Raw genomic sequence first — 13,595 nt, forward strand, 5'->3', positions numbered from 1 at the left:
TTCTTTCACTAGCCAGTGTGGGAGTCCCCACTGCAGGGGAAGCTGCATTGCTGTGAATCTTTTGTGAAGAACTTGTAAAGTCCTTTGGGATGAGATTTGCTACTTTTTTCCCTTCTTTCACCCCCCTACCCCAAGAAGCCGGAAAGTGTGTAATGAGAGGCATGGGACTGCAGGAAGATAACTAGATCCTGAGACCATCCCTTAATTCAATGCTGTCCGCTACAGAGTGGCTGTATGACTCTGAGATGGGTCACTTGGGTCATACTTTTCACAGGATGTTAACTGTGTTGCTCATTTTCTGGGTGCTCAGATGAAAACCCTAGGGTCTAATTTGCACAAGTGCTGAGCACTCGCACCTGCAGCTGACATCCATGGCAGCTGTGCTTTGAAAATATGAAGTGCCACACATTGCCCCTTCATTTATGAAACCAAATCCTCAACACCTCACGTTTGCCCCCGACATTGCTATTTTTCTCCTTCATCTCTCTGTGCCTCAGTTCTCCATCTTCTGAAAAATCCTCTCTGTTCACCAGGTTTTGGGGAATGTAGTATTTGTGAAGCACTCTTATGCTATAGCATAGGCACTGACTTCTCATCAAGCCAGGTGTACTTGATTTCTTCCTTCCCACTCTCCAAACCCTGCCGCCTTCCATCTCCTTTCCTGAACGTACCCCTTCCACGGTCCTCCCCGCTCCCAAAGCTTGAATGCAGCAAATTGGCTGTCTGCAGTGCTTTGAAAGCACTTGTGGGGAGGGGGAAGAGTTGGTAAGTGCAGAGCCACTGTTGTGCGAAAAGGCCGGGGAGGATTGGGGTGTGTGTGTGTGTGTGTGTGTTCTGCACCCAGTAACTTTTTCCTGTGGATGCTCCAGTCTTGGAGCACTCCTGGTGTTGGCGCTGATGTACTGTAGTCATGAATGATGTACATAAGTCCATGAGGAAATTGTCTTCAGAACCAGTTTGAATAATGCGCAGTTAGAAGAAGAAAAAAACCTATGGGCTTGGGTTGAACAAGCATAAAACAAATAACGAGTAGCTCTTCATTGCACTGAAAGAAACTTGTTTTCCATGGTGAAAAATAGTATGAGGGTTGTATAGTGAAAGGTGGTTATAATACACAAATGGGCGGGCGCGCGCGCTAGAGTTGCTATATTTACCCTTTCAAAAAAGATGACACTCCTGAGCAGGAGTGTATCTGTGTCTGTATCTATCAAGTCAGGTTGTATACATGTGTTATTGTATAATACATGAATACAATGTGCATTGGTAGATGCGGACATAGATACTCTTCCTCAGGATTGTCCTCTTTATTTAATATAATAACCCTAACACATGCACGCAGGGACCAATTTAACATTGCAGAGGTCATCTTCTGGTATTTCTCGACTGTACTGCCCAAATCTGTTTTGTGCACAAAGTTATGCTTATACTGTGTTTTTTATACATAAAAATGTGTAGGTTTTTTTTTTTTAATCCCTCCTTTTTTGATCTCTAACACAGCGTCCCACACTGGGGCTTTTGCAGGTTTAGAGATGTAATTCTATGTTTGGGACATTTGGAGAAATCAAAATATATCAACTTACCTTTGAGGTGTATGCATGTGAATATCATTGCAGCTGTTTAGATATTTAATTCCCATAAACCTTTATAGGCGTCAGCTTTTACCTGGCATCTTTGTAGCTGTTGTATTTGCTTTAATAATGAAGTTGCCAGCAAATTAATGGTATGCTGCTCTTTTGTGCTAACATTTAAAATGTTTGCTTTTCCTACGGACGCTTTTGTAGTATGTTTCTCTATGCTTCCAAAAAAACATGTTTTGTATTTCAGAGGCCATCATTTGTTCATTCCATAAAAAAGCATTACTATCTTAATTATCTAAGAATTATGCCATTATTTTTCAAGACCTACAATGATCGGCTAAATTGCCAGGTGAAATCCAATTCAGAGATCACTTATGGTAGAACATAGCTGTGTCTACTTGATTTTATATCCCATTAATAAGCAAGTAAACCAGTATAGTCAAGAAGCAGTCTGGTTCATGACCATCATGTGGTGCTATACATTCAGGTTGGTCCTTCTCTTGCTTCTATTGAAGTCAATGATAGCAATGTCTATTGACTCTGCAAAGGAAGTTGGACTGTATCGCTGGTGAATGTGTACGCTTGTGACCTAACTGGTTTCCTGTATTTTTCTTTTCAGTATACAAGGGTTTGGATTCCTGACCCTGATGAAGTGTGGAGATCAGCAGAAATTATCAAGGATTACAAAGAAGGGGATAAAAACCTACACCTGAAATTTGAGGATGACACTGTAAGTTCACTAAAGTTATATATAGCCCTTTTTAGTGGTAGATCTAAGCTTCGAATTATCCTCTGAATAAGCCTGAATGTTCATGGTGTACCTTTAAAAAGTCTACCATACATTGCTTTCTGCACTCTGGGATTCCCAAAGATATACGTATTCAAATCAAAGGTTTCCTACTTTGCAGCTGATCTGCTTTGACTTGATCCTGGGGTGAAGTTTATGTCCTGTGTGTGATAGCCAAGTAATTTTCAAAACAGTGACTGTCACAAATTTGAAGGAATAAATGGTTTGTATTGCTCATTGAAACCCAACAATATCAGAAGTAAAAGCAGACCGAGTACAGAAAATGACTGGCCAAGTAATACTTTTATTATGTATGTTCTGCATCTTCAAGTTTATTCCAACATAAGCCCCTCATTTCATTATGGTGTTTGGTTTTATTTATTTATTTATTTTTGAAATGGTGCCAAAGGAGGGTGACAAACAGGAATCTTGTCTCTGATGTTACTCTGCAATTTTTTAATTGAACTTGTCAGAAAAAAGCAATGCCACTTTATTCCTTATAAACAGTTCAGTGCTTTTCTCTCCAGCATCCATACACTTATTTACAGTAGAAATTCTGATTCTAATCTGTAAACTCACTGGTAGCATGGGAACTTGCTATCATCTTTCCAACCACAGCTCACCTGAGACAGGGCACTCGTTGGGGAAAATACAATTGGTGGAGCCTAATGTAAACCATTGTGACTTGGAGGGCCATCTTTAATGGAATTACTTCTCAAAGGGATGTGTACACTACAAACTTTTGTTGGCCATGTTGGTCAGGGTGTGATTACTTGTGCCTGCAAAACCCCCTAGCATAGATTCAGGTTATAACACAGATCCATGGTTTTGCCAGTAAAGTTTATTTTGCTGGAGGGTGAGGGAGGCAGGGATCTGGAGGGGACAACTCAGATAAAGCATAGCTTCCCTCGGTAGAAGCTGCGTGCCCTCAATGAATGCCTGTATTGCTAGTCTAATACACCAGCAAAGTGCTCTAAGTGTAGACTGGTCAAAGAATTTTTGAAAAGTATCCTAAGTTGTGGACGACCTCTGCTGATGATAGAGAAAGTTTAAAAGGCAAAATGAGTAATACCTGAGTAGAGTCTTTGAACCAATTGAGTTCCCAAACCCAGTTCTTGTAAATGTCAAGCAGATGGGAATGTTAGAAGAGCCTAGATAAATGAGCCCTGGAGATTAATAACCTGTACCTAGGTCATTTGAAAAGTGAGAGAGATCAATAATTGAGAATCTTGACTGTGTCCCTAGCATTGAGCTGAGGATTTATGGAGAAAGAAGGGTGGTCTGTTATGAGATTGCCCTTTTCAGGTCAGTATGAACTTGTTCTGTAGTTCATCATCATGCTAAGACAATCACATTTCATTTAGTATGTGGCAAAACCAACATCATGGTAAAACTCTACCATGTTATGGTGGTGCAGTGTTGGCTATGGAATTTACTTCAAGGCTGCATTTATGATTTCACTGCATCAAAATTTGGATGATCATGGAAAACAGAGAACAGCCAAGTTTCTGATTCTCAGCTCCTGAAATGAAGGGAGCTCCCAGCTAGCTCCCCACAAATTTATAGTCTGAGAAAACTAGACAGCTCTGCTCAGGAAATTCCCAGCACTGCTACTGTCAGTTGCTGTGATAGGGAGGTAATTTCTTAACAGAGAACAGGGGAGATGTAATTTTTGGTTGTAGCGGTTTGTCTTAGACCTGTGCACTACTTGTCCGCTAACTTGAGCATTTAAATGGTGCACCAAGCTTCTGCTTGTCTCTAGGTACAAAGAGGAATTTCACTCACTTGTCATCTCTGAATGCCAAGGGTCAGCTCTGCTGATGCTTTTTTGTTTCAAAGGCTAATTGATAATGAAATTACCAAGCATGCTCCTGTTAGACTGCTGGTCTGTTGAGGTAACATTATAAGAACTAAATTTTCCAGCATATGAGCCTGATCTTACTGCTTTTAACACCTTGCTGTAGCAGAGCTGCACAGCCTACAGTCTGCCTAACCGGTGTAATGGTACCAGGGAATAAATTTTTCATGAACAGATTAATTTAATTTGGATTTTTCATTGAACCCACAGTTTTTTTTTTAATTGTCCAGGGGACAATCTGTTGTGGTGTTAATGCAGTTAACAGCCATTGCTTCCCCATGCTGAAAATGCTCTGAGGGCCGTGTGATTAATTCTCAGTTCTTGCCAATGAACCGGTTTCAACCTGGCTCATAGTTTGTTACCCTTTTACTGAACAGGCAGTTGGGGAGTAGTAATGAAAGAAGCTTGATTAAACTGTTAGGAAAACAATTATTCTTTTTGGTCCAGTATATGCAGAGGTGCCCGTAGCAGTACATCAGAGTGCCAGTGCCACTGGGAAAGCAAAGTATCTCCCCTTGGCATGGAGTGTTGAGAATGGCGAAACATTTGTTTTGTGCAGCTTCATAGTCGCCTTCTGCGGTCTACAGGCCCTACTCACAGCCTCTGCCTTTTGGCTACACACTGAGTGGCTACCCCAGCCAGAAGGGAACATATACCTCCCTTCTACCTTTCCCACTTATCTAAACCCAGCTCCCCCACCTGATTTGGACACCCTTCTGGTTTCCTCGCTAGCACGGGTCTCAAACTCAGTTTACCTTAGGGCCAGCACCAGTGTTGAAATCCGGCTGGAGGGACGGTGGGTACCCCACTGTGGCAAGGCTCTAGAGGGAAGGAGCACAGTGGAGGTGAGAGAGTGAAGTGGAGGTGGAGCAGAGGCTGGTCTGGGGGATGGTAGAGATACTTCTCCAGGGCCTCAGGGACTTGCGTGCCGGCTGCTGTACCCAGGCCAGATTGTGGAACTGCTTGGGCTGCAGAAGGTCCCTGGCCTGTGAGCTTAAGACCCTTGCTCTATAGTGAGACATTCTCTGATCTCCCCTTCCCTTCATGAAAACTTTCTTATACCTCTCTAGTAATGGGCATCCCTGCCAAGCTCTCACCCCTCGGGGTGTTGTACGGATAGGACCCTGCCATATTTGTAGTCTGTTTTGATCAGTTTCATGGACAGAGGGTTATAAAATTGGTCAGTTTCACGTTTACATGTGAAATTGCAGGATGATGTAACCAGGAGGGTCCTAACCTAAAATAGGGCATTGGGGGGTTGCAAAGATGTCTCCCACGCCCTGCCTACTCTCTGCCAGGGAGGGGCAAATCCTGTCCCTCCCCAACCCAGTAGAGCAGTAGCTGGAGCCTGGTGAACAGTCCTGGCTAGAGTGCCCCGTTCCTGTCCCTCTGTTGCCTTTTCCGATGGGTGGATTTCTGTGGGTTGGAGGGAATGATTGCATGGTCTGTGTATTTTTCATGGCTGTGAGTTTTGGTAGGGCCCTAGTCCTGGACATCTGTCGGAGCCTTTCCCTGATATTTTACTCTCCACTGGAGCCTAGAACATAAAGCCAATTTTGGGGCTGCCAATCTGACTCGCTGTTGGACTCTCCCATTGCTAGCAACTGGTGAAAGCCAATGATGTGATTGATGTGCACATGCAAAAAGGAGGGGGTGTCTGTAGTATGAGTGTGTTCCAGGTTTGCTAGCCTACTCCTTTATCTGCAACCCCCACCCCAAATAAGCTGCTCATTGGAACTCCTCCTTCCCCACTCTACAGATGCAAGTGTCCTTAGCTTAGATGAGTGGTCTAGTGTCTGTGCCCTCTCCCATACACAAGCATTCCCCTTCCTGGAGCTTCCTGCCCGTATAGTGTACCACCAGAGAGAGTGAGCAGGAAGCTACTTGGCCACAGGTCTTCCCTGGAAGACAGCTAGTTCAGGAGTTCAGGGTAGTACTTGGATCCTAGCATGGGGTTAGGTGACATGTGAAGTAAGCTCGTGGTCTTGGCTCAGTTCTTGTTGCCCACCTCACGAGCAGTACCAACTGGCTTGACTGGATGAAGACACCCGCTTGACTGGCTATCTTTCTGTTGGATTCCTGGAGTTCTGTCTAGACCAGGGAATGGGGCTAGAGAGTGAATCATGCACTGTCACTACCTCTGCTGTATGTGAGGCTGCAGTCGTCTGGTAACTTCTCTATTTCAGGTTACATGTGATTATTTCTTCTTCTTGGGTTCTGTGAGAATTCTGGCAGCTTCACCCCTTCAGAGTTCAGATGAACTTGAAAGAAGCAGCCAGGATGAGTTCAGTTGATACTGGATGATGTATCTGCGGCTGGGGGTCGTGGACAGAGTGCCTGTAAGCTGTGTGCTTGTGTGGCCATTGAGGAGAAATTCAAATGCCACCCAGCTGACTAGCAGAGCTCCTGCAGCTAGCTTTGTGTTTCTGTTGGGGGTGCCCATTTGCATGTGCCTCAGTGCACCTAAAAATATATATATTCTGCGCATGGATGGAAGATATTTGAGGGAACGTTGGTGATAAGGGGAAAGAAGGGCAGGCTGAAGACTATTTGCCAGTGTATGTTGTAGAGACTGCAGAGCTACTCTTGCCATGACATCAAGGAATGAGCAATTTTAATATTATGAGTTTTATGCTGCTGTAGTGTCTCACACAGAAGACCAGCTTCAAAAACTGCTGGATCGGTTCTCCAAAGCGTGCAAGGACTTTGGGCTTACCATCAGCCTAAAGAAGACGAACGTACTCGGTCAGGATGTTGCTGAATCCCCATCAAGCAGCATTGACAACTATACGTTAGAGGTCGTCCACGAGTTTGTTTGCCTGGGGTCCACCATCACTGACACCCTGTCATTGGACACTGAGCTAAATAGGAGGATCGGAAAAGCGGCCACAACTCTGTCCAGACTCAGCAAGAGAGTGTGGAATAACAACAAGCTGTACACTCACACCAAAATGCAAGTCTACAGAGCCTGCATCCTCAGCACCCTCCTTTGTGGCAGCGAGACTTGGACCCTGTATGCCCTCCAGAAAAAGAGGCTTGAACGTCTTCCACTTGCGCTGCCTCAGGCGCATCCTTGGAATATCATGGAAGGACAGAGTGACCAACACCGCCGTCCTCGAGCAAGCTGGAATCCCAACCATGCACACCCTCCTCAGGCAGCGTCGGCTCCGCTGGCTTGGCCACGTCCACAGGATGAATGATGGAAGGATTCCAAAAGACATCCTGTATGGTGAGCAAGCCTCTGGCAAAAGACCTCCCGGACGCCCCCAGTTGCGCTATAAAGATGTCTGCAAGAGAGACCTCAGAGAGGTAGACATCGAGCTGGACAACTGGGAAGAACTAGCAGACGACCGCAGCAGATGGAGGCAGGGGTTACACAAGGGCCTTCAGAAGGGCGAGATGAAGATCAGACAGCTAGCAGAGGAGAAGCGAGCGCACAGAAAGCACAATAAGGACTTGCCAGACACCCACTACATCTGCAAGAGATGCAACAAGGACTGTCACTCTCGTGTGGGTCTTCATAGTCACAATAGACGCTGTAAATGAAGTCCTCAATTGAAACTTTAAAGGGTGCGATCCATAGTCTATGCAGACTGAAGGATGCCTACTACTACTACTACTACTACTATTATTTGATATAAAACTGTTAAGATGCCCTAAGTATTTTCTGGAGGGGGACATTCATCTCTGGAATCGTGCTCTCAGGTTTAGTGCATTTTCCCTGTGATGCTGCTTGGCAATAAACTCCTCTTGCTTTAGAGAAGACTGGTTACGTTCTAAAGGTCTGTTTTCTGCTCTTTACAGGTGTTTCCTATTGGCCCACCTCTTACAAATGGAGTAGGGTGAACAGTCCATGCTTGAAGTACAGCATGATAAAAATACAGCTCACTGCCTGTCATTCTAATTGATAGCATTTGGGGCCAGCTGTGCCAAACTGAAGTAGTTTGTTACTGCTGAACTAATGCTAGGGGTTTTTATCTTTCAGTCATTTTGTGTTCTTAAATGGAAATCCATCCATTTGTAACCATTCAGTCAGTGACATCTGTCATAGCCTTCAGAGTCATATCCTGCACAGCCAGATCTGCTTCATAAATTGATTAAAGCTCAGTTTATTTTTTAAAAAAGATCAATTTACATGGCTGGATAACAGAGCTTTCTCCCTATTTCTCCTGTGCAGTTTGTTTTTATGGTGTGGGCCATTCTTAAGAAGTCCCTGCTCAATATGATGAGTGCATGTTGATCTGGTAAGCTTCAGATTAGCATGTAATGATATATATATATATATATATATATATATATATATATATATATATATGTATATAAAGATTATAGGAACACCCAGATATCTTGCAAGGAATTGAAAACCTTTTGTTCCTGGGTGCCGGGGAGGGGGAGAACATACCTCTTCTTGTTGTTATTAGCTGTTTTTTCTTACCCTTTTATCAAAATAAATGGTCATAGATCTTTGGTTCCAGCAGGCCTGTTCTTGGCTACTTTGTGTATATCATGAATCTCTTTCTGAAGTGGAGCTCAGTTTGGTATACACTATGGGAATCCTAGCCTCTCAGCAATAGTAATAAAAGACTGTGGGGATAATTTCATGGAACTTGGTTGTAGCAATAAAAATTTGTGTCAGGATCAAGCTTTGTTGAGATCGTTGCAAGAGTAGAGGAGCTCAGTTTACATGCTGCATGGGCGTGCTACTCCTATGTACTCTAGAGTGGCTAGGACAGAGGTTCCCAACCTTTTCACTAGTACGTCCCCCACCCCCCATCACCTCTCCAAACTGTTTGTGGACCCCCAATCATCCCCCTCCTCCCCAAAATGTATGCAGATCCCCATCAAAGCCAATTCTAGCTGCTATGTACACCCCGTTAAATGAGAGAGAAAACCACAACGTAGATTTTTGGACAGCAGTTAATAACACTGGAAGATATTTAATTTAAAAGTAATTGATCGTCACTTTGCAATTTTTTATAAGGCTTATTTTCTATTTTTATTTTTTTCATGGACCCCTGCAGAACCCCCCACAGTGGCCCACGGACCTCAGGGTTGGGAGCCACTGAGCTAAGAGAATGGGTTGGGCTTGGAAGAGTTAGGCATGTGTGATCTCGCTCTCTCTGTGCCACTGACCTGCTGGCTGATGTTGGGCAAATTACTTCATCTCTTTGTGCTTCTGTTTTTCTTCCCACCTTTTGTCTGTCTTGTCTGTTTGGCTCATATATATTTTTAGGGAAGGGCTTTTCTTTTTTAGCTTGCCATAATGGGGCTCCAGTCGCAGTGGGACCAGGGAAGTTAACACTTCAAACTTTTGTGTGGAGATTACCTTACTTATGGCACCAGACAGGCCGCAAGCTGACTCATGCCTCATTTCTGTTGCAGCTTTGTTTATGCTGTTGTTGGTATAGTAACTTTGAATGTGCAACACAGCTTTATTTCCATACTACGTTTCATACAAATAGGCTGTTAGTCAGTGTTCCTGCTAATCTTTTTCATCTGTGTTCATGAAAAAAAACATTGTTTACTGAGGCGTGTGTCGATCTGCAACACCAATAGAAACGCAAATCCTAGGTCTGGTCTCCGTGCTAATCAGCTGAGTGGCATTTGGCTTTTTCCTGGGCAATTGCACAAGTGCACATCTTATATCAGAACACTGGTCTTAGTGTGTAACTCTTAGGTGACACCATTACAGAGCTGATATAGCAAGAGCAAGCTGTCCCAGAGAGATGCTGTGGAGGCTCACCTGGGGAAGTGGAGAGAGCTAGGAGGAAGATGTTTGAGAAAGAGTTTTGCCTGAGCAATGGCAAAGGAGGTGGAAGGGACAGAGGAAGCAGTGTTACTCAATAGGAAGGGAAGAGGAACCAGGTCTGAAGTGGAAAGGTGCAGATCCTTTGAGTTTGAGAGGACATTTTTGATTGCAATCTCAAATGAGGGATGAGGTTGGGGGGTTTTTAGGTTACTTTCAGTCTCCTGTCCTATTGGTCTGTTTTTTGTCCTCTTCAGACATATCTCCCATTTAGTTTGTGGTCCCTGTTGTTGTTGTCTGTCTGAACAATGTTTGATCTTTGACAGCAAGTTTGAATGTAGGAATGATAACAGCCATGTATGAAATCTGACTGCGGTATCTGCACCTGTGGGAATCGGGGGGAGGTAGGAATTAGGGAGCCTGCAGAAGAGACTGTCTGCTGTTAAGGTGTAAGAGGGGTGAAATTCAGCCAATGAGGGGTCATGGCAGTGGCAATATGGAGTGTTCAATCTCTCAAGTGATTTTAAGAGAATCTGTGTGAACTATTCCCTACTATTGGTGGAGGAAGTGAAGGCCTGAAACATGGCAATGCCAGCATTTCTTCCGAGGAGTGAATTAATTTGTCCTTCTCAAGCATCCAATGGCTGCCAAAATTTTAATGGGAGCTGTTCGTTAGGCTTCCCAAGAGGCAAACGAGGAGAATGTACTTGACACAGTTGGCAGTGTATGGCCATGCTATACTTCTTCCACTTTTTGTGTTCATATGTACACGTCACCTGTCTCCGTCTCCTCTTGTGCCATTGCAGTGCACGCTTTTCTGGCTACACCAAACAGCCTGGTGGATGAAAGTAATGGCCGGGGAATTCTCATCTCCCTCTTCCTGCTTGCACAAACAGTTTTTCCACTGTTGCTGGAGAACTTGCTATCAGAGCTTTCGGGGGCAGGACCATAACTCATAATGCATAAACAAATGTTAAGTGTATTTGGTAAATATCAAACTTGCCTCTACCCAGGACATTTCCTATCTGTGAAGTATTTGAAGTTGGAAGGGCCGCCAAGGATGTTGACAGAAGTATTTACAAATAAAGGGGGAAAAATCATGTTGATTCTGTTCAGTGGCTTTCCTCTTCAGCTGGCTGAGAGCCAAAACACTTCAGTATATGGTCAGCCATATGCTTTAGTACCATTATCATATTCCTCACGTAAGTCTACAGTGTTCCTATGTTTCCTCCTTTGAGGCCTTTTCCTGTTGTCAGAAGAGACTGAAGGGAGGATAGAGCGTAATGTGTTTGTGACTTGAATTTAAAAAAAAAGCCAACAAATAACTTTAATAGGAAGGGCTCTGGATCCTCCGAATCTGACTGACTTTAGAGAAGGGCAAAAAAGCAAATATATACATCAGATTCATTTTTGCTTCTACTGTTTTAGTATATGGAACCACTTGTTACTAATTCTTTGAGAGAGCTTGTGCCGCCATTTTACTTCATTATCCCTAAAAATGACCTGGGTTTTCGTTCCACAATGAAAGTCGGTTAATCTATCCAGTAAGATGAAATTTGCCTCACACAGTGAATTTTGCCTTTTGTGCAATATTCAAAGTATTTGCCCTTATTCAGTATTGGGAAATCCTAGGGAACAGAGGAAATACAGTAGCAATATTGTTCAGTTATCCAAAATATCCAAACATATTTTTAAAGGGTAACCACTGTGGATGCATAAACTCCCATTTTCTTTAACAGAAAAAATGTAAACATATTGCCTATCTGTATAGGATTTAACACAAAAAGCTGTATTCTGGTTGGGGCCTCTAGGTGCAAATGTAACACGAATAATCTTTTGAGGGCAGAATTATCTGTAGATAAGTAAATATATAAAGAAGCTTAATGGTGCTTATTTTTAACAGGGTTTTTTTGCTTGCAATTTGTATTACTTCAGATCTACGAATACCCAGTTGATCCGAAAGACAATCAACTGCCCTTCTTGCGCAATCCAGATATTCTGGTAGGAGAAAATGACCTGACCGCTCTAAGTTACCTCCATGAGCCTGCTGTACTACATAATTTAAAAGTCAGATTCTTGGAATCAAATCACATCTACACCTATTGTGGTGAGTATTAAAATATGGCTATCTCAGGGCCTGGGGAAGTTTTGCACCACTTTAAATTTCTTGTATGTACAGCCCTGCCAGAGTCACAGTCCATTGTGGACAATTTCATGGTCGTAGGATTTGTAAAACAATAAATTTTACGATTGCAGACACGTTGTAACTGTAGCAGTTGTGGAGGGGTCACACAGTTATTGTAGTGGGGTTACGGTACTGCTGCTTGTGGTGGCATTGTCTTCCGAGCCAAGCAGCTGGAAAGCAGCAAAGCTGCTACCCGGAGCAGCTCAGAGGGATGACCTGGCATGGTACTGCCACTCATACTTCTGCATAGCTGCTCATGGAATTGGTGCCTCACCGCCAGCTGCTGGTTTCCAGCTGCCCAGCTGTGAAGTCCACACAGAAGTAAGGGTGGCAGTGCCATGACCTCCCTAAAATAACCTTGTGACTTCCCTGCAAGCTCCTTTTGGGTCAGAACCCCCAGTTAGAGAGAGCCTTTGAAAGCCAAAGCACACACAAGATCAGATTTCACTGTCTGTGATTGATTTTTTTTCTTGGCCATGAAACTGGTAGAGCCCTACTTAATGCTAATACTGACCTTTTTATAACCATTTTACTTTGAAATAAAATCCTCACATAAGAGGAGCTGCCATATATTCATTCAGTAAGTTGCACAAGGCTTATGTGGAGATGATAATGTAATACCTGACTTTAAGACTAGAGTAACTGATGTGTGAAGAGGTCATAAATCATAATGGGTCAGTAGCAGAAGTAGGAGTAGAACCCAGAGATCCTGGTGCAGCCCAGAAAGGGTGTTAGTGTAACCCCCACACCTGTGTGTGATTAACTGTCCCATGTAGTGGCACCTAGACCACTTCACAGAAAAAGAATGTGTCCTCTACAGCCTGAGCTGAGAGCTAGCTCACCGTTAGCTGAAGTGTAGTCCTCTGCACTAAGCTCCAGAGGTCCCAGGTTCGAGACTGCCTGTGTGCAGTTACATTAGGTAAAGAAGTAAATAGAAATTAGGCTTTGGACCAAGTTACTCCACATATGGAAAAGGGGGAAATTGAGCTTTTTGGTGCAAGCAAAAGTTAGGCTATATCTACACTGCAGTGGGGATCGATGCGCTGCCATTGATTCACCAGTTGTCAATTTAGTGGTTCCAGTGAAGACCAGTGTTCCCTCTAATTTTTATGCCTATGGGCAGAATGAATTGTTATATGCACCAATATGAAGAGGAACTGTGACACATCATGTACATGTTGTTGCACATGACAAAATTATTTTTGCTCATGGGTGATTCATATGCAGGGGTGGGGTAAAGGGGTTTGAAGTGGCTCAGGAACTCAGGATTTGGAGGTACGAGGGTTCTGGTGTGTAGAAACAGGCTCCAGGGGTCTTGAAGTGTGAGACAAGGGTCAGGTCAGGAGGTTGGATTAGGGATGTAAGGTCACTGTGCAGGAGTTAAGGTTCAGAAGGGGGCTCAGTGATAGGGTTTGGGGTCTAGGAGGGAGCTAGGGTGCTAG

The 13,595-nt window shown here is 43.7% G+C and overlaps 1 protein-coding gene across 1 annotated transcript in view; it reads left to right on the forward strand.

The window, feature by feature from the left end:
- MYO5B (myosin VB) overlaps positions 1 to 13,595 on the forward strand; it is a 375,576-nt gene that overhangs the window by 114,223 nt on the left and 247,758 nt on the right. Inside the window, exons 2-3 of the mRNA XM_074995787.1 lie at positions 2,197 to 2,307; positions 11,904 to 12,075. Of these exons, the coding sequence (XP_074851888.1) occupies positions 2,197 to 2,307; positions 11,904 to 12,075 (283 nt within the window). The remainder of the gene's footprint in view (positions 1 to 2,196; positions 2,308 to 11,903; positions 12,076 to 13,595) is intronic.

Source organism: Carettochelys insculpta, chromosome 5, assembly GCF_033958435.1.
Source record: "Carettochelys insculpta isolate YL-2023 chromosome 5, ASM3395843v1, whole genome shotgun sequence".
Taxonomy (NCBI): Eukaryota; Metazoa; Chordata; order Testudines; family Carettochelyidae; genus Carettochelys; species Carettochelys insculpta.